The sequence below is a fragment of the Chelonia mydas genome, chromosome 5, assembly GCF_015237465.2.
Source record: "Chelonia mydas isolate rCheMyd1 chromosome 5, rCheMyd1.pri.v2, whole genome shotgun sequence".
In the NCBI taxonomy this organism is placed as follows: domain Eukaryota; kingdom Metazoa; phylum Chordata; order Testudines; family Cheloniidae; genus Chelonia; species Chelonia mydas.
Genome location: NC_051245.2, coordinates 95,624,997 through 95,645,231, shown reverse-complemented (window position 1 = coordinate 95,645,231; position 20,235 = coordinate 95,624,997). Strand labels below are relative to the sequence as shown.

Here is a 20,235-nt window from a genome sequence, read left to right as displayed (position 1 = left end):
AGAAAAAATCTTTATAGTCCACTAAAATGACTTACTGAAAAAACTTTGATTCTCTATTCCTGTGACAATGGTTGTAATAAAAATCAGAAAATTGCTGTATAAAGATTCATTCATATGAGCAATGGATGCAGTAGGAAAAGAAAACAATACAAAATAAAGCCCACTCCTTTTTCATCATCATATAAGCTAGAGGGTCAGTGCACTCTTGGCCCTGATATACGGATTCTTATTTGCAATCTCAAGTATGCAATTTGAATATTTTCAGTATCAAAAGGTACAACCCATAGTGACGCCTCGTTTTGGACCTTCCTGCACTGAGGAGTTGCTGAGTAGACTTGGTGACTTTGCGAAGGCTCATGATATTCATGTGCAGGTAGGATTTGTGAGCTGTCTAAATAACTTTTTTCACTGGGAGAAAACTCACAGGTCAGGAAATATTCATGAGAAATCAGTTTCAAAAGCTTCACTGTTTATCTGATATTGCCTTTTATAGTTCAGGGCAACTACACCTGTATTCGTTCTCACGGCCCAGCAAGGGCACCCACACTAGACTCCCAGATCCTCAGCTCACCTGTCTCGGATGGATACATGTGTGTCTGTCTCTCCTGACTGGGGTTTTACCAGGCTGTGCAGTTCCCTGCCTACTCTGTGAATTCCCCAGCAAGTCAGATTGCCTAACGAGGCTTGCTTTGATTTCTCCTCCAAGGCTATATACCGTGTAATTGCCCACAGTTAGAAGTTACCAATCGCCTTTTCTAAGCAAGCACGTTTATTCTTAAGGTAAAAGCATTACAGGGAAAACGTATTAAAACAATAAAGGAACATACACGCAAACTGATAAGCTTACCAAAGATCACCCCCCTTCTCCAACATGGGGTCTGGCCAGTGGTCAGTCCTTCAAACCCCACCAACGGTTTTCAGCTGTTAGCTCAGAACAAGCACACCTATAAATATGTGAGTCACTCCTTTATACAGTTTGGACCTTTGAGCTTGGGACCCTGTGAACAGGTAATAGGCAGACAGTCTCTCTTTCCTCAGGGCATAGCTTCACAGGGCTGGGATTTTGCATAACCAGAGGCAGGGGTGGGGATTTTCATTAACTTCCCCCTAGATATTTCCCAGGAAATCCACTTCACATGCATTTTCTCAAAAGTTCATTCTTGTCTGCCACATTGTTCAATGTAGTCTGTTGATCACTGAGGCCCTTACATACATAACCTTTGCATTTAACACAATGAACTTCAAAGATACATAAACTTAATTCAATAAGATCTCCCAAAGATATTGCAGGAAATTGCCATATCTGTCATACTGCCCAATTGAGCAAAACACTTAACTTTGAGCCTGTCTTTAAATTCCACTGAACTTGTCAGCCCCCTGCACTCTCCAACACAGGGAGTGGGCTGGGGGGAGGGGGTCATAGCTGGACCACTGTGTGCTTCTGCAATGCCAGCTGGTGCATGGTCTTTGGGGACCATAACCAATTGTTTGTTTAATGTTGCTGCTATATCCCTGTGCCAGCTCTGGCATAGGTGAGATCATCCTGGAGAACTATAACCAATAGCTCCTCATTTCTCTTGCACAAAGCAGATCTCAGCACAGAAAAGAATGAACCTTTGTATTCAAAGCATCTTAATTTAACATTGTTAAAAGAGAAGTGCATCTTACTGTGTCATTAAGTTCCTGCAATTTAGAATTAAAGTGCTTTTTAAAGCTTACAGCTGGCAGACACTTTTTGGTTACATAGTCTTAATTACATAGTATACTCAAACTACTTTTGGGTTATTTAACATTCCAAGAAGGGATATTTGTAAATATTGGAAACATATGTTCCAGAGACAGCACAGAATGGATGAGATTCTTAACCACACCAGAGAAGTACACAGCAGATCAGAGGAAGTGGGGGCAAAGGTCTCCTTTGTGCTGCCCTGAACCTGGATCTAGTCTGTGTTGGTCTGGCACTTCTCTCCTTATCCCACTGGTCCAAAGTGCTGCTTTAACATTTGCCAACCACCAGTGACCTTGAGGGGCTATTGTGGCATCTGGGATTGCTGTGCTGGGCAGCGATGCAAGTAGAAATCATTTCTTGCCGGTACTGCACTCATGGGAGGGATACAGGGGGTGGGGCACATGACCTCCCCACATGACCCTCCATGTGATTCCTCCCCACCCCCAGCCTGGGGCCCCCACGCTCTTCCTGCCCCCTCTGACAGCCCCCATACCTGCCTAAAATTTTACAACTGCATCTGTTAAACAGATGCAGTTGTAAAATAATGCTTTGGGCTCCTGGTGCTACCTGTACTTCCAGGTGTCATTGAGGATCCCCAAATTGAAAACTTCTTAAATGAAAGAAGGATAGGAAGGACAATCACCCCACTTTCCCTTAACACACTATCAGTGCCTCCCTTATGTCCAAACTAAGCTTCTGCCATCTTGCCTTTATCTGAGTATTGCTCTCCACCAGACACTAGGAAAGCAAAGCTGCCTAGTGGAAATGCAACTGCTTTACCTTTCCGGAGGGAGGCTGAGAGTTCGAGTCCGGCTGCTGGGATTGTGGATTTAGCCAGCTGAAAGGAGCTGGCTTGGCAACCCTAGGGATGGCTCTGGTTAAAGGAATTAAGCACAAAATGATTGCCAAGTTCTTGGATCAGATTTGTAGCAGTGATGGAATAAACTGCTGGCTTAAGTCAAGTCTCTGGTTGCTTCCAAATCATTGGAAGGACCTCAGTCCCTTGGTTAGAATGCGCCCATTAGTATATTTCATAGTCCAGAGGCTTGAGCAGGAAAGAGGCAAAATGGAGATGTTTTCAGGACCTTTTAGCTTCTGCCAAGTGAAGGGAAATCTGTTCTCACTGTGAAAGATGGTGTTTGGAGTCACATGGGCAAGTTACATGTCCATCACCCCCACCCATATTGTAGTTACAACGTTGACAGGAAAAGACCATTAAATGTAGACAGGTGTTTTCCAGGGTCCATTTTGAGCTAAGTGTTCCTTAATGGGCCATTCGACTTGACTTGTCCCTTCATGTGCTGGCTAAATACCTTGTGGGCATTACCACAGGAACAAACATGTAGTAAACATAGCTAATATTCATAACTTCAGATACCAAGATGAATATACATACATAGAAATAGCACAACCATAAGTACCAGCTATTTCACGTACATGACTATTTCCAAAAGTGATTCTGAAAAAAAATCACACCACGTACCTGAGACCATATGTGCCAGCACCATGCCCCACTGGAGTTTTGATATTTCTTATGTAACAACAGAGATGGAGCCAGTGACATGACTCTGTTTAGCCTAAAAGGGCAAGGTTAATTTTTAGCTGTTCAGGTGTGACTGCACCTTTGAACGTAGTCAGTGAAGGCATACTGGCACTCATTCAGGTTAATGCTTAAACACACTGAGGCCAGCTGTAAAATGCAACTCATTTTCCATCTGTTGGAACTTTGTTCAAATCTCACTCCACTATAAAAGGGGATACTATGCTTCCACATACAAAGAATAAAGCATACATTTTTTCAACCTCAAATGAGTTTTACTTTTGACAAAGGAAAACAACAAAAATAAAATCTTCATGGGAGAACAAAGTCTGTGTATGTCTCCTGGTTTATGGACACTGAGCACCTCTGGGAACAAAACAGGCAATGAGCTCTGCAGATGTGAAAAATTCCTAGAAATGGAAAGATACAAAAAATAAAACTGTCACATCTACCGCACACAAGGATACAGATAAGGGAAGGAGCAGAGAGGGAAGGAAGATATGAATGGAGAAAAGGAGAGGAAATGAAAGGAGGGAAGATTTATAGGAGAATCATTCTTGATCTTTGAGTTCTCTCTTTTAGCCAGGTATAGTGCATTGTTTCTAGACAGTGGCTTATATACAATAATTCCCCCAGTATTTCAGCCCTATATTTGGTCTAACATAGCTCCAAGTGTTACAAGGGGAAATTTATTTTTTTTCACTACAGGTTAGCTAAATTTTCTTGTTGCATAATTAGATTGAACTCCCTTGTATATTATTCTAGACAGAGACCTACATATTTCCCCTATTTTATTGTTTGGTATTAGATTCATCTTGTAGTGCCAGCTTCATCATCAGACATTTTTCCAGAACATGAAGGTCACATCTGGAAACAATAGCAGCAGAGCTGTCACATGCGGAATAGTAAACAAACCCCAAAGGCATGTAGCCAGATATGGAGGGACAGAGGCTGCTCAGCCTGCAAAACCACAAGAGCTGCTGCCCAAAAATGCATCTTTCATTTATCCAGTCAACCAGGCCACTTAAGTCCTTTAATTCTGTGCCCATACTGATTTCAGTCAGCTTCTTAATAGCACTGTTTGTGGGTGGAAGACACGAATGACCAACTCCTGTGCCTTTGACTTGTTCCTGACCTACGTAAAACAGCAGTACATATGCTAGCAAACTTAAACAAAGCCTTGGTTTAAGTTTGTTAGCATATGTATTGTGCTGTTAAGAATGAATGCCATAGCTGCGTTCTGCTCCTTTCCCTGCTGCGGCAGCGGGGAAAGGAGCAGAGCGCAGCCCCGCCCACCCCAGACATGACCTCCAGCAGGGCTACACAGCTCTGTGGGGGTGGGGGGAAGGTGCGGAGTTGCCGGCGTGGGGCCATCTGGCAGCCCCACGTCTTTCCGGTACCCCATACTGAATAGAAATCTCTTGGGGTACTGGAGGGTACCACCGTACTTGCGCTCCTGGTGCTTGGATACCCCAGCCATACCCCCTTTTCCTGGTCCCACACATGCCAAGTTTAGGAAAAGAGGAGTGTAGGAGCTGCTATACTGGTGCTGTGCCATCTGAGGATTTCTCCTGTGGTGGGGAGACCTTCCAGAGACAGAGTCCACAGGTTTAGAATTGCTTTGCACTAGTAGAGGAGCACAAAGTGTCTAGCCATCGTTCTGTGATTGTTGTCATGCTGTCTGGAGTGGCTCATGACCATGAGTGCCAATGTCAGTGCAGACCCTCAAAAAAGGACAGAAATCCCAAATGGTTGCATGTTCTGTACTTAGATTTCATCCACCCAGTAACTAGTGTAAACTCCTCAGGCACTATACAGCCTTAACGTGAGGTCGCAGACGGTACCCTTGGGCATTCTGATCTCTCTTGCCACCCAGGCAAGCTTGTCTTTGTGACAGATAGTCACTTTTTACACCAAAAGACAAAAAATATTCAGGTTACTTCCAGTCCCAAAGGGCCAGTCACTTAGCCCAGGTCAATTTTGCACCTTAGATCTCACACCAGTAAGAATGCTTGTAACTCGTCCTGTAATGAACTAACTAAAGATTTATTAATTAAGAAAAGAAATGAGAGTTATTTACAAGATTAAAATAGGAAACAAATGCACACAAATGAGTACCAGTCTTAGATTTAAAAAGGTAATATGGTCTTCTATAATAAGCAGCTCTACATGTCCTTTGAGGCTGACCCATGCCAAACAGCATGGGGATCTCTTGCTTATGTTTAGGAATCTTTGCTCCTCAGACTCTAGATAGCATAAAGATCCAGTTTCTCCTTATCAGGGATTTTCATTCCCTTTTCCCCAGAGTCCAAACTGATAGAACAAGTGTTGGCCCCTGATTCCTCTTCATATGAGTGGGGAAGGCAATCAACAAAGTCTTTGGCATTGTGATGTCTTACAATGGCTCCTTTGGTTTCAAAGGCCCTCTTGTCTGCATGACCAGCACTTTACACTAATTAATGCTTCTTTCCTGTTCGGTGAGTTACACAATTACAGACGTTTACAATGCAAAGGACGTACTACAGAGGTTATGAGAGAGATCAATACATGCAGCATCCTGCACTATTCATAAGACCTAATCACCAAACACATTCTTACAACTCTGATATTTATCTTAACAATGCTAACGCACAAGTAAGCCAGACTGGTTTCCAGCTATCTCTTTGTCAGTGTTCACTGAGGTTTGGGGCTTTGGCATGAACCGACACCTGATCTGCCAGCATCATAGTTGCAAGTCTAGTTAACTCTTAGGCCACCCAGAGTATTTGTATGGTCAGTTTGTATTGTTTAAATCTAAATAAAAAAGCAAATACTGATTACTGTTTTTTTCCCCCCTTACAGAGTCATATAAGCGAGAATGATGGAGAAATCAAACTTGTGAAGCAAATGTTTCCTGCCTATAAAAATTATACTGATTTATATGATAAAAACAAGCTACTTACAAGCAAGGTAGTTATGGAACACTCTATAGTATAGGTTATGAGATTTATCAATATGGACAATATACTGGTGAATTTTATTCACTGCCCTCAGGCTTGACTGAGTTGCATTGCTGTACGTCCAAGGAGATGCAATGAAATCTGAGAGAAGATAATGTAACTATGATTTACTATAGAGATAGTTACTGATCACAGACAATAAAAGCTTTAAATAGTCAGGTGTGCCAGAGCTATGCTCAGCACTCTTTAGGAGAGGACAAAGGTAAAGACAATTTGTGCTCCCAATCTGGTTTGTAATGGCCCCCTAGAGAAGTGGGGTGGAGAAGGGACAGGAGCAGATGGTTTAGAACTGTCTATGCAGCATTTGGGGATTTCCCCAGAGAAATCTCCAGCTACCCTGCTCCTGTAGTTTTCCTACCCCTTTCTGCTGCCTGAGGGTTTGGCCTATTGACTTGTGTATGATCCACTTCATTTTAAAACTATATGAATTGCACATTTTTAATTTTTATTACTAGCTCCTGTCCCACCTGCGCTTTTTTTCCCACTGAGTAGTAGACATGCAATTTCAAGATATTTCAAATGATGTTTACAAATTCCTAATAAGTTGCATGAAAACTTGTTTATCTACGTGTGTGTTTGAACTAGTGGCAATATAAATCCCCAGTTTTTCACACACATCTTGGGTGTGTGATGTTTTCCAAACTATATTTTAAGGGTGCAATGTCAACTTCTGCTTTATCAGTGGATACAGTTGTGTTTAGTGTTACTATTAGGTTTATATTAACATGTACATTTGGGGCAGAAATATGCATACATTTCTTAAAATTGTCAAACATTTAAAATCTTAGGGGGAGATTTTCCAAGGCACAAAGGGCAGTTGGAAAGACATTGGGAATGAGGCACTGAACTTTGTGCCTTGGGAAGCCTCCTCCAAGTGTACACATCTACATAGCATTTTTATTAGACAAATAAATATAAAATTACTAGTTTATAATGCAGTATTAACATCCCTTATCATACAATGATAAAGTCTATGCACAATAAGCTGTTATGCACCTGACAATACCACAGATCAAGGCTGACTAATGATAAAACAGGACTTACTAAAGTACATATCCCTGCCCTGTTGTACTGTTATGTAAAGCACTGAATATTCCTATGGAAAATCTAGGAACCAAACAGTGCTTTCTGACACAAGACTCCTTGCTCTATAAATTGTTCCTTTAAAACTAATCATAATTAAAGAGTAAAAATTTCTAAAACAACATGTCATTGTGTTTTACTTTAACAAGTAATGCCAACATTTCAAAATACACATTTTCAGGTTTGGAGATGAAGGGTTTTTCTTCTCTAAGACCTGATTCAGTGGATAACTTTATGCATGTGCTTAACTTTAAATGTGACCAGTCTCATTGGGCTGGATTTTCGACTGAGTCTGAATTTAGGGAGTCCTGAGCCAGATGGCCCTTGTGCAAATTAGGGCTTTAAGGGAACAGTTGTAACTTATTTGTCAGCAGAAGATTGGGCCTAGCAGAGTTCCACTCTGCCATAGCCACTCTCACTCCTACACCAGGTGTGGAGGGGGCATCTGGCATAATTATGTGGCACAAGGTAGACTCCGCAGAATAGAGAATCCAGCCCATGACTCCAATGGGACTACTCAGGTGGAACTACTCAAGTGTTTAAAGTTAAGAACATGCTTAAGTTTTCTGCTGAGTTGAAGCCCCTGTAAATGTTGAGTGCTCACTGTGCAAAATATCACTGTCCAAAACTTTTACTATATTTCTAGGTGCTGACACCTTCACAGGCTAGGTGGCATGCCTCAGTCATAAAGTAGTGTGTGACAGATAAATACTTCATCAACACACTTCTACTGTGATCCAAAATGCTGCAAGCTCTTTACCCAAATTACAAAAGCAATTTTAAGCTTTTGGGCACCCTAACATACTGTGTTCTAAAACAGTGAAATGAACAGTATAGCCCTTTGGCTCCTCCAGGAAATCTGATCATTCCAAAGATGACGCCAAATACTTTAAAAAAATAACTGAGATTTATTTGGGGCAAGGGAGAGATACTTGTTATATTTTGAAATGTCAGACTGCTGGTTGGAGAGCACTGGGTTTATGTCCATGTTAAATAACATAAAGCATATAGGTATAGGATCTTTATATATATATATATATACACATATACATACATATATGTATATATATATACATTGTAGGAGGTTACAAAAAGAAAAAAAACTTAATTGCCATACCAAACTTTAATTTAAAAACGTTCCAGAGCCCATATACTTCTGCAAAACATAAACCGGGATTGCAGGAAACAAGTTGCTGCTAGAAAATAACCCAGAATCTCTGTAGTGTTTAGTGCTATCCTCTTGTCGTCAGTGTACCCCAGCATATTCCCTATCTCAGGGCTGTGTGGGGTGCGGCATAAGGGTGATTAAATCAGACGTACACTGCTCATGCACCTGGGGAATTCTTGCCCAGTCCCTTGTGGCTCCTGTGTGACCAGCTATAGAGCCAGGGCAAGAATCAGCTCCATTATTTTTCGTCTAAAGCAAGGAGAGAAAGCCAATTGAAGTGATTAGTCATTTAAGGCCTGATTCAAAGCTCACTCACGTTAATGGGAGGTTTCTACTGACTTCACTAGGTCTTGGATGAAGTCCTTAATACACGCTTTGCCTCTGACAATGGGAAATGGCATTGTGGATAATAAAAACAAAATAATAATAAATTCACAGGCAAAAAAAAAAAAAAAAGTAATTTCTGTGTTATGTTGTTTCTCTCCAGACTGTGATGGCCCATGGCTGTCATCTCTCTGACGAAGAGCTGAAACTTTTTAGTCTTCGAGGAGCTGCAATTGCCCATTGCCCCAGTTCAAACTTTATGTAAGTAAAGAAATAGCTAATGAGATACAATAGGCAGGGCTGTGGTTCAGTAGCGTCACTTCTACCTGTAGTGACTAGATGTCAGGATTTATAGGACCGTGGGCAACCAGGGGTAGTCAATTTTTTTGGTCAAGGTCCAAATTTCTTGGTCAAGGTCCAGACTCCAGATAAAATAATAAAACACCACCAATAATCATGATTATAAGTAAATAAAAAGATTTGGGGCTCCATTCAAAAGCATCTGGGGGTCCAGATTTGTCCCTCAGTCTGCCTACTGACTACCCTGCACTAGAGTGAGGAATACTCTCTCACGTTCCATTGCTGGATGATGTGGAATAGGAACTGCTTTGTGCTGACAGAGCTCTTTGGTCAAACATTGAACTGTAAGAACTGGGATATCTCCCCTTTTAGTACATTGCCCTTGTTGAAGCACATTACAGATTTAGCAGGAAACCCCCACTCTCACCTCTGGTTTACAGGAAATCCCCATCTACTGTTCCCTCACTCTCTCCACATATTCCTTGTAGGACTGAATAGCACCCAGCTGACATGGCCGAGCAGTTTGGGGAAGGTACAAGGGAAGAATGTTGCATACTGAGGGGTTGTCCAGATTAGTGAGGTTTGTGTTATGTACAGTTGATCAAAAATTTCCCAATGGAACATTTTTCATTTGAAAAATGCTGTTTTGTCAAAATTGAAGCTTCCTGAAATGTGTTGATTTTGATTAAATTTTATTTTAAAAAAGCGAAACAAAGCATTCTGACAATGTTCTCATTGGAATGGAAAGTTATAATTTCTCATTTCAAAACAACCTTTTGTTTCAAAATTTACTTTATATTATAATATAAAAATATCAACATTTGAACTAAACATTTGACTTCAAAACAAAAATACTTTTCAGGAAATTTCTCAGTTTTCTGATTGTGTTCTTATTTGGACTGAAAACAGATTTCAAAATCATGGAATTGCCCATGAAACAGAAATTCCAGTTCTTGCACAGCTCTAGTTCCATGCTTGTTTACATTAGGGTTTGCACAGGTGTGACTTACCCTGGAAACACTGTCACTGCATAAAGAAAAGGAGGACTTGTGGCACCGTAGAGACTAACAAATTTGTTAGTCTCTAAGGTGCCACAAGTCCTCCTTTTCTTTTTGCAGATACAGACTAACACGGCTGCTACTCTGAAACCTGTCACTGCATGTTACCAAGGTAAGTCACTGGGGCAAGCCCCATTTTGCTCTAGTGGAGTGGTTTTACATTAGAGCGTTGCATAATTTCCCTAGAACTAGACAAGCCCTGCAACCCAGTAGCCTCAATTAATTGGCTCCATAAGGAATCCCAGATTTGTTTAAACTGTTCTCCTGAAACAGATTTTATCATAAAATGGATTTTGTTTTTATTTTTCATATTTATAGATCAACTATCTTGACTTTCTACATCAACATATCACATTATATATGAGAGAAGGCCAAGATATTAAAAATGGAAACCTACAGCTAAGCTCTTAGTGTTTATTTAGGCGACTAAATAAGTGACGTGATTTTCAAAAGCACTTAACCGCTTCTATTGACTTCAGTGTATTTACTCCTGACTTACACTGGTGTAAGCAAGATCAAACTCAGGCCCTAAATAAAGAAGTCTTATTTTACTGGTATTATTTTCATGCCAAAGGCTGGAAGACGTAAATTAAAGAAGCAGGGAATTTAGCCCCCGTCCTTGCCTTAACTCATAGCCTCCTCAGTGGCTTCTCCCACCACTTGCTCTCCTCTAGCTCCTGCCCTCTTGTGTAATGTAACCATTGTCCCTTCATGGGGTCTCTGGAGAGCTGTGGTCACCAATCTCAGCCCCAAAACGGTCCCTGGTGACATGCCAAGTATCCAAGCAATCGTGTCAATGCACCTTACGCCCAGTAACCCCATCAACCACCTTCCAAGTCCCATGGAACCTTCCCTTCCTGCTCAGTTGATTCATTTATGGCATTACGTTACACATGGCCAGTTTGTAATTTACATATTTTCATCTTTGCTTTTGATTTTTGGCCTTCTTTGCCGTCTTCTTTCCTGAATATATTAAGGCCCTGATTTTCAGTAAGTGAGGCACACAATGAATACAAGACTACAAAAGTAGCATAGTGAGTTTTTATTTTAATTTTACTTTATCCTTTTAATGATCAAGGTTTTATAATTCAGGTTTATGAATGCAAATTGTTTATTTCTATTGTGTAGGCATCATCCACTACATACATTTTGGGAAGAGCTTAGTATACTGAAGAGACATTGCCATGGAACTGTGTTAGGGCCCTCTTTTTCTGTTGTCACTGGAAACCCCTCCCTCCCCCCTACATACTATTTGAATGCAAGAATGAGCCTTAAATCTTTTTCTGTATTTGTCATGGAGGATCTGTTTCTTTCCAATCCAGGTTGTGCAGTGGCATTTTAAACATACAAAATGTTCTGAAGCACAATGTGAAGATTGGTCTTGGCACAGGTTAGTAATTTACTGCAAATCACTTATTTAGAGCCCATTTAGTGCACAAACGGCTCGCCACATTTTCACGTCAAAGCACTAACATGCTCCCAACCAGTGGACCTGATTTTCCATTGCCTTGCATCTGGAACGGGTCAAAAAAAATTTTAGAGACATGTTTTGAAAGTGAAGGAAGCTAGTTTTGTTCTACTAGTCAAAAAAGAACTGGAATGGGGTCTGGAATTATTTTCTAGATTGTAGGAAGATAATCTATATTGTTCTGTTTATGATCTCTGTTACCCTTACAGAGATGCTCATGCACAGATAATAAAACCTTCTTTAGGAATTAGGCAATAGACTCATTGAAGATGGCATCATGATGAACATTTTTCTTTTTAGCTTGTCTGCCATTATGTAATATTAAATTAAAACTCATACAGTTTCCACCCAGATCATTATCCCCAACAAAAGCTAATTGTTAAGATTTTGATCTATTGTAGATGTTGCTGGTGGGTATTCAGCCTCCATGCTTGATGCTATCAGGAAATCGATGTCTGCATCTACTGTCTTTCAAATTAATAAAGTGAACGAGACAGGCTTAACTCTTAAAGAAGCTTTCAGACTAGCAACTCTTGGAGGGAGCCAAGGTAAAGAAACTTTTTTTTTTCCCCTCTAGAATATGTATGTGATGCTTTGATTACAGCTTTGCAGTATACTGTCCTCCATCCTTAAAATGGGGCCAGATTTTAGGATCCCTCCATTGTAAAACTTTTGGCACCAACATGGAGTTATTTGACAATGGCCTTGCTTTCAGTTTGGTCGAATTTTTTTGGCTCTTACTTTTACAATCACATCTGTTGTGCAGAGAAGGATAAGATTTTCTGCATGAAACCTAACACTGAACTTAACACTGGTGGATGTTTCATGGAGATAACGTATGATGTCAGAAGGACATTCATGTTGGAGGTAGAAATTAACAAGATTCAACTACTCAAACTGGCTAAGTGCTTCTTCATTCTTTTTAAATCCTCAGACGTTTCTTTCACTTGCGGATGATGGATTTCTAAATGTTGCAGTAACTTAAAATGCTTTGTATTCTCAGCAGCCAACACTTCAAAACACTACGCAATCACTGCAAAACCATGTATCTTATATTTGTCATCACATTCGTGATTTTCTTTCTTCTTTTTGAGTCCTGCCACAAATGTTTTTCACAAACCAGTCCTTCTTGCCAAATCATTTCTCAGCCAGACTTGAGCTCCAAGAAAGTATAAACAACATATACAACATGTTTTTTGTGAGACTCAGTAGCATCCTTAACCTATAGGAATATAGCCAGCACATCCAGTGTTCCAGTAGATATGTTTTGAATGAATACCTACACTTCATGTTTTCTGTAATAAGGTATTTAATGTACTTTCTACTGTTCAGTGGAAAGCAAATCCAAGCACGGGTACAGATTTAATACTGTTTAACTAGCAGAGGCATTGTCCTCAGTCACATTTTGCACTATTCTACATTTGCCACTAACTGAGGTTCTCAGGTTCCAGCAATATGGTGTCTTTAAAGAGACACAGCATTATAGAGCTTATATCAGGGATCTCAAACTCAAATCACCACAAGGTCCACATGAGGACTAGTATATTGGCCTGAGGCCTCATCACTGACACCTTTTCATACAAAGATACAAAAGCCCCTCCCCCTTCCCCAGGCCCTGCCCCCACTCCACCCCTTGCATGAGGCCTCACCCCGCCCCACTTCTTCCCACCTCTTCCCTGCCCCCATTCCAACCCCTTCCCCAAAGTTCCCACCCCAACTTTGCCCCCTCCCTGCCCCTATTCCAACCCCTTCCCCAAATCCCTGCCCCAGCCCTGCCTCGTCTCCGCCTCCTCCCCTGAGTGCTCTGCATCCCCGCTCCTCCCCCCTCCTTCCTGAAAAGTCCTAAGCACTGCCAAACAGCTGTTTGGCAGTGGGAAGCATTGGGAGGTAGGCGGAGGAGCGGGGACGTGGCACGCTTTGGGGGGTGGAGGCGGGGAGTGAGGGGAGCTATGGCAGGCCAAAGGAAATAACTTCGCGGGCCGCGTGTTTGAGACCCCTGGCTTATGTCATATATCGATTTTTAAAACTGTTTTAATTTTATTGAATCTCCTTTTTCTAAATTAGTTATTTACATATTCCCCTATCTCTCTTAGACCTCTGCAGTTTAGGAAACTGTGGATTATGTAGATTTCTTTTTGTTGACATGTGCTGTTATTATTAGATTTGACTGCTGAGACTACTGATCTTTTAACACCCTCTTGTGTTTAACATAGAAACTGCACACTAGAGAAAAATCTCACTATACCCTGTCAGGGGAACGAGGGATATGTCCACACTGCAAAGGAAAACCCGCAGCTGGCCCATGACAGCTGACTCGGGCTGCAGGGCTGTTTCATTGCAGTGTAGACTTCCGGGCTCTGGCTGCAGCTAGAGCTCTGGGACCCTCCCACTTTGCAGTGTCCTAGATCCTGGCCTGCAATCTGAAGCCTGGGCATCTACACTGGAGTTAAACAGCCCTGCAGCCCAAGCCCTGTGAGCCTGAGTTGGCTGGCCTGGGCCAGCCGCAGTTGTCTAGTAGCTGTCTAAACATACCTTTGGTGTTTAATTTCATTCAAACCTAATATTCCACAAAGCTAATGTTTTATCATTTCTGGTATTTTTTTAAAATGTCTCTAGAATGCTGTGAAATGTCTGTAGCTCTCAAATTTCTTCAGAGACTGAAATTCCATTGCCACCCATTAACCATCTAAAAAACCAAAAGAGCAAATTCTGCTTCAACATTACACCCTATGCAATCCCAATGCCTTCTAAGACAATTTTGGGGTATTTGTAAAGTTTATTTCACATTACAAATTATTCATACAAACTTAAAATTATCCTAGATCATTTCAAAGGAGACTAGAATGACAAAAGCCCTGATTTTTAGAAGTGCTGAGCAAATCCCATTAACTTCAGCAGGGACTGTGGATGCTTAGCACCTCTGAAAATCAGACCCAAAGGGCTGTCATTTTATATTACGGTATGAGGCTCAAAATAATAAAGAAAAAAAAGTAGGGGGATGGGGGGGCCAGGGGAGGGAAAGAGATCCTGCTAACAAATAAAACAAGCCTTTCAGCCCTCTGTTTGGCCTTCATTTCATGCTCTGCTGTCCAAGTGCAAGGAACAATTCTCCAGACAACATACAGCCTTAAAGACTCTGGAGTTCTTTTCAGCAAGGCTTCATATCCAGTACCTTCTTGTGAGATTTACCCAGTTGAATTAATTAGCAGAATGCTAGATCAGTTGGAGATGAACCAGAAAAATATAAACTGGTTGCAGACTCAGTAACATCACAACAGAATTTTTGCTGTGTTTTAGTTGATAACGAATGACTTTATAAAGAGCACTTTCACCCAGAGATCCCAAAGCAGTCTGCACACCATGGCCGCCTTATGACAATCTATGTAGACACCAGTCATTGAAACTAAAGGGCCTAATCCAGTGCCCATTGAAGTCCATTTGAGTCTTTCCCTTGACTTCATTGGACATTGAATCAGCCTGTAAGTGAAGAATGCTTTATCTGATTGGCCCTATAGAACCATAGGTCTGCAGGCAAAACGTAATAACTACATAACTGGAATTTGCCCAAGAGTTGTCTTGGAGCCTAAGCCATCTCCTCTATCCTGCAAATGGCTCTGCACAGGCAAATGCTTGAAATCAGTGGGGCTGTATGCGGGCACTGCCCATGCAGATCTAGGCGCAGGACTGAGGCCACACTGTGTTCAGGGTTGCATTAGCTAAACTATTCACACCACATGTTCAAATCTGGCAGGGTCAGTTTAGCTCTGCACCCTTCACACTAAAGAATTAGAGCTTCACTCCTTCTGTGAGGTACTCGGCACTTTCAGCTGCCATTAAGGGCACTCAGCACTGTGCATGATCTGACTTTATGCGAGGATCTGTTAGATCTGAACTTGAAAAAAATCAGGATAGAGTGAACCTTCTGAAGCGTGAGGTTGTGGAAGCCGCTAGGACAGTTTCTGAGGGGTTGCAAAGCTAGTCTGAGTACACAAACCAATTTTTATTTATAGTTTAAGCCCATTATATTGCAAGTGTCATTGAATTTTTTTAAAAAAAACATTTGCACCTATGATACTTGAGTGGGTTCATATTGCATAAAATTATGTAAACCAATTTCACTGTGTGGACATTAGACATCCCGTGACATTTTTAATAAAAAGTTAGGGGTGTGCTCCATTGTCCTGGCCCAAAATTTTCCCTAATAATGTTCTGGGTGCTTATTGGTTGTTACACCTTCCAGAATAATAAAACATACCTACATTATGGTCATAATAAATACTTTCTAGTCTATATAACCCTCCGTCACCCTCAAAAGGACTTTACAGACATTAATGAACTAAGCCTAACATCCCCATTGCAAGGTAGGCAAATATTATGTCCATGTTATCCCCATAAGTGGCTGCATTTTGGGATAAGTATGTAGTTTTATATTCTTTTGCTTTTGGATTCTTCAGGATGAAAGGACTTTTGCAAATGTAAGAGATTGCTCATCCTAGGTGTTTGAAATTAGAATAATCAATCACTTTATGACGTAGTGGAACCTAGACATAGGATGATGTAAAAAAGGTAAAACAAAAAGATATTTAATGAACATTTAAAAGGTGCCATAAATTTCATTCTCACTTGCCTTACTTGCCTATCGTTTCTCTCTAATCCCAAGAAAGACATTTTGTATGAAAAAAAGTCTCTTAAGAATTCAGATGTTACGTTATATCACTATTTTAAAGGTCTGTTTTTTGTCATAGTAGTCTAAACATCTGCAGGTTTCCACCTGGACATAGATCCCAAACAAGTTGCCAGACACTTGTACAAAGTGGAAAGTGGAATGTGCAGAAGACCAGAGGCTTGTTTATTAACTAATTTTGTTTCACAGTCCTCGGACTAGATGCTGTGATTGGAAACTTTGAAGTTGGCAAAGAATTTGATGCACTGCTGATCAACCCCAAGGCTTCAGACAGTCCTTTTGACTTGTTTGCTGCAGATACTTTTGAGGTAATCAAAGCACTGAGTTACTGAAATGCTCCCAAAAGTTACTGAAAACAGCAAGCTGCAGATCCGGGAAGGTGACAGGATGCTGTAGCATTCAGGGGCTAAAGCAGCACCAGTTCTTCCAGGAGTACCTAAGTGACAGCCAGGATACTGCATCCTACAGTATATCAGCCACACTACTCAGTGACAATATGCGTGAGGGTTAGCCCCATTAGTCCCTAATGACCAGTTGCTCCTGAATGTTGGCATTATCCCATTACCTCTGGTAAAAACAATAGGCCAGATTAATCCCTAGGACTCTTCCACTGAAATCTAGTGTCATGAATTTGAACCTGTTGATTCCAGTGACATAAAACTTGTTTTTTAATGCTAGCATAACCTTTTAGCTGGGTTTATTTAGTAAAGAGAAAAGAACAAAGATTTTAATGGGCAGAATTAAACAAGGTTATTAGCTGATCAGTGGGAAGACAAAAGAGTGGGGAGAGGAAAATGTTATGACTTGAACAATATGCCTGTTGAAGTGTTATCTAACTTATAGTGCCACATTTTTCTGATATTGGCTCTTCTAAGAGATATAGCCTCTTTATTTAAAAGATACATAGTTATTAGCAAATAGACAAATCAAAATTTGATTTTACAGTTAAAAAGCACGTGTTATGTGAATTTGTTTTTGCAGTCTTTTTTTAGTTTCATACAGGTGTGTTTTGGGAGGAGAGGAACTGCTTTCTGAAATTTGTGCTTTTTCCATGTTTTCAGGATATTATCCAGAAGTTCCTGTATCTAGGTATGTCCCAACCTTCACTATACAGAAAAATTCTTTTCATCTCATACTTATCTAGATAATCTTCTGACATAATATAGAGATTGATTGCTTTTCCTTGTTGTTTTTTTAAAATCACAAATGTTTAAATAAGAATTGAGAAGTACAGCATTTTTGCTGTTCTGTGGTTACACAACATATGTTTTACACAAAATCCTATGATCTGCTAGGCTAAGGTTAACCCAACCAGCTAGCAGGTTTTTAACCATGACTATTTGTGTCTACACTGGAAGCTAAGTGGTGTTTAACAGTGTATTAATGCTAACACAAATCACTTGCCCAGTCTATAAAGAGCCAAATGCCCTTTCATGTAGTATGCCTTTGTTCTCAGCAAGAAAGATGGGAAGTCACTTCTCATGAAAACATACACACTCTTTACTTGGGATTGGCTGTACTAAGGGCTTGTTTACATTCAATTTTGGCATCAATTTAATGGAATTGTTTGAATAACCAAATTTTTTAATTAGTGCAAAAACTGAGTGTAGACCAGCCTTTAGATCTACAGGACTAGCACTGCCAGTTTCGTCCTTTTAAGATTTAGCGTAGAGGAGGGGAATCTTCCTAATAGAAGGCCCATGCCACATGAACCCTTTCCCAGTTTAAGAGGGGGCTGGGTGCTGCAGTCTGTGGAAGTGATCAGTTCCACACCTGATGCTGAGTATTGTGTCACTTACACTAGTTGCATAAGACATATAGATTTATGCAAAAATCTTTTGGCTTTATTGTTTCAGGTGATGATCGGAATATTAATGAAGTATATGTGGCAGGCAAGCAAGTGGTTCCTTTTTCAAGTTCAGTATAATTTAATTTCCCTTCTGCAAAACATTCTATGGATCATTCTGCAACTAAGTTTGAAGGGATTGGTTAAATGCAGTGCCTCATTGTCAAGAGTGACACCTCACTTTCTTTGTTTAATGCTATGAATTTGCAAAATAATTACGAGCCTTGTTAGATTACAGTTTACCTTAGCAGGATGATCACATTTGTATAAGGAAAAAGGCTTTTAAGTCCATCTTTACAATTCACATCCATGAGCAGTGGGGGGTGGGTGGAAGAGAAAGCAGGGGCAGCTAGATTAAAGCTAGTGTGGTAGACCTACTCTAGCAGAGGTTCCAGATGAATACCGTGCAGCTGTCTGAAGCTCACAGATTGCCAGAGCCAAATGGAATTCAAACCTTGCATGTTTTTAGTTGTGTTCTGGGCCTGATTCTCTTCGCACACAGCAATTTATACCAGTTAACTGAATGGACTTCAGTGGGATTACTCCTGATTTAAACTGGTGAGAGATCAGACTTAGGCCCCATGATTTCTGCATAAACCAAGTTTTGGTAAAGAAAATTTATAGTTTTTAAGGCCAGAAAGGGAAAGTTCTCTCACCCCAACTGTCATAACTTCCAAATGATCAAGAAGCTTTGTATAAAAAGCTTTTCCTTTTTTATGAGAGAAATGAGTGGCTAAAAACAGAGGATCCATAAATATTCCCCTGTGTGTTCTCAGTATTTGTAATTCCTGTAGAATATAGTTTTGAACTGAGATAGATTTTTAATAGCAAAACCAGAGAAGTTTAAAATTTATAGAATTTACTTGTTCCTGCAAGTGCTTGTCAGGAACTATTATCTGTGTTTGAGCACAGAGGCAGGCATAATCCCAGTCCGGTTCCCTTCCAGTTTAAAGATGCCCTTTTAATTTTTGAAAAAGTGATTAAACTCTTCCCTTGAAGAGCACATTTCCCTACATTTTAGCTCTGCCATTTTGCTTCTGGGGTTAGGCAGTTGGTTTACCTCCTGCTGGCCTAATGCCTCTTTTTCATGATTGCTTTGTAACACAATGGAAGTGCACTTGAATTTAAATACCCTCAGAGACCTTTCCTCTAGGCCAGGTCTACACTAGGCAATTAGGTCAGTATAACTATATATTGTTCAGAGGTGTGAAAAATCCACACCCCTGAGCGAAGACCTAATCCCAGGCATAGACAGCGCTAGGTCAACGGCAGAATTCTCCTGTGGACATAGCGACTACTTCTCAGGGAGGTGGAGTACCTATGCTGATAGGAGAAGCCTCCCATTGGCGTAGGTCAGTGGTGGGAAACCTGCGGCCGGTGGGCCACACGTGGCCCGTCAGGGTAATCTGCTGGTGGGCCGCCAAACCATTTGTTTACATTTGCACAGCCATATGAAGCAGCCAGTGGCCGCAGTTCGCCATTCCCGGTCAATGGGAGCTGCAGGAAGCGGCGGCCTGCAGGTTGCCCATTACAGTGCCAGAGGATCCCTAAAAATCTGCAAGATATAGCAGCCAAAACACAGCACAACAATTTGGGGAAAAGTAACTGAGGATCCCATTGTGGAATTTTACTCCCCCAAAGGTTTTTTATGAAATTCTGCACCTCCCCCCCCCCCCCCACCATTTGCACAAAATTGCCTAAATAAAGACAAATCAAAGCACAACCTCTTCCCCCCCTCTTCCCCCCCCCCCAAAAAAAATACACCACAAACAAAATATGAGCTGGCCACAAGGCATAAAGAGAAGATACGAAACAGAACTAAGGACAAAGCCAGATCCTCAGCTGGTGTAACTTGCCATAGCACAATGAACTTCAGCTGAGCATCTGGCCCAAAGAGTACAAATGGGCGAGAGAACCTCTGAAGCATATATAACCAACTGCTTCCAGTTGTCTACCCAGACTCTGGATGGAATCTTTGATGTTATTTGTGTCTTTCATTTATGTTCAATGGCAGCATGCAATTCAGAAAAAAGATG

The 20,235-nt window shown here is 41.0% G+C and overlaps 1 protein-coding gene across 3 annotated transcripts in view; it reads left to right on the top strand.

Annotated features, from left to right (window-relative positions):
- Positions 1–19,937, top strand: part of GDA (guanine deaminase) — a 53,668-nt gene extending 33,731 nt beyond the window's left edge. Inside the window, exons 7-14 of one of the 3 annotated variants that reach the window (XM_037901834.2) lie at positions 266–373; positions 6,111–6,218; positions 9,007–9,104; positions 11,524–11,591; positions 12,071–12,217; positions 16,543–16,661; positions 17,415–17,442; positions 18,210–19,937. In XM_037901834.2, coding sequence (XP_037757762.1) covers positions 266–373; positions 6,111–6,218; positions 9,007–9,104; positions 11,524–11,591; positions 12,071–12,217; positions 16,543–16,661; positions 17,415–17,442; positions 18,210–18,280 — 747 coding nt within the window. In that variant the 3' untranslated portion in view covers positions 18,281–19,937. The remainder of the gene's footprint in view (positions 1–265; positions 374–6,110; positions 6,219–9,006; positions 9,105–11,523; positions 11,592–12,070; positions 12,218–16,542; positions 16,662–17,414; positions 17,443–18,209) is intronic. The other 2 variants (XM_037901835.2, XM_043547020.1) reach the window with 2 other exon arrangements.
- The last annotated feature ends 298 nt before the right edge of the window (positions 19,938–20,235 follow it).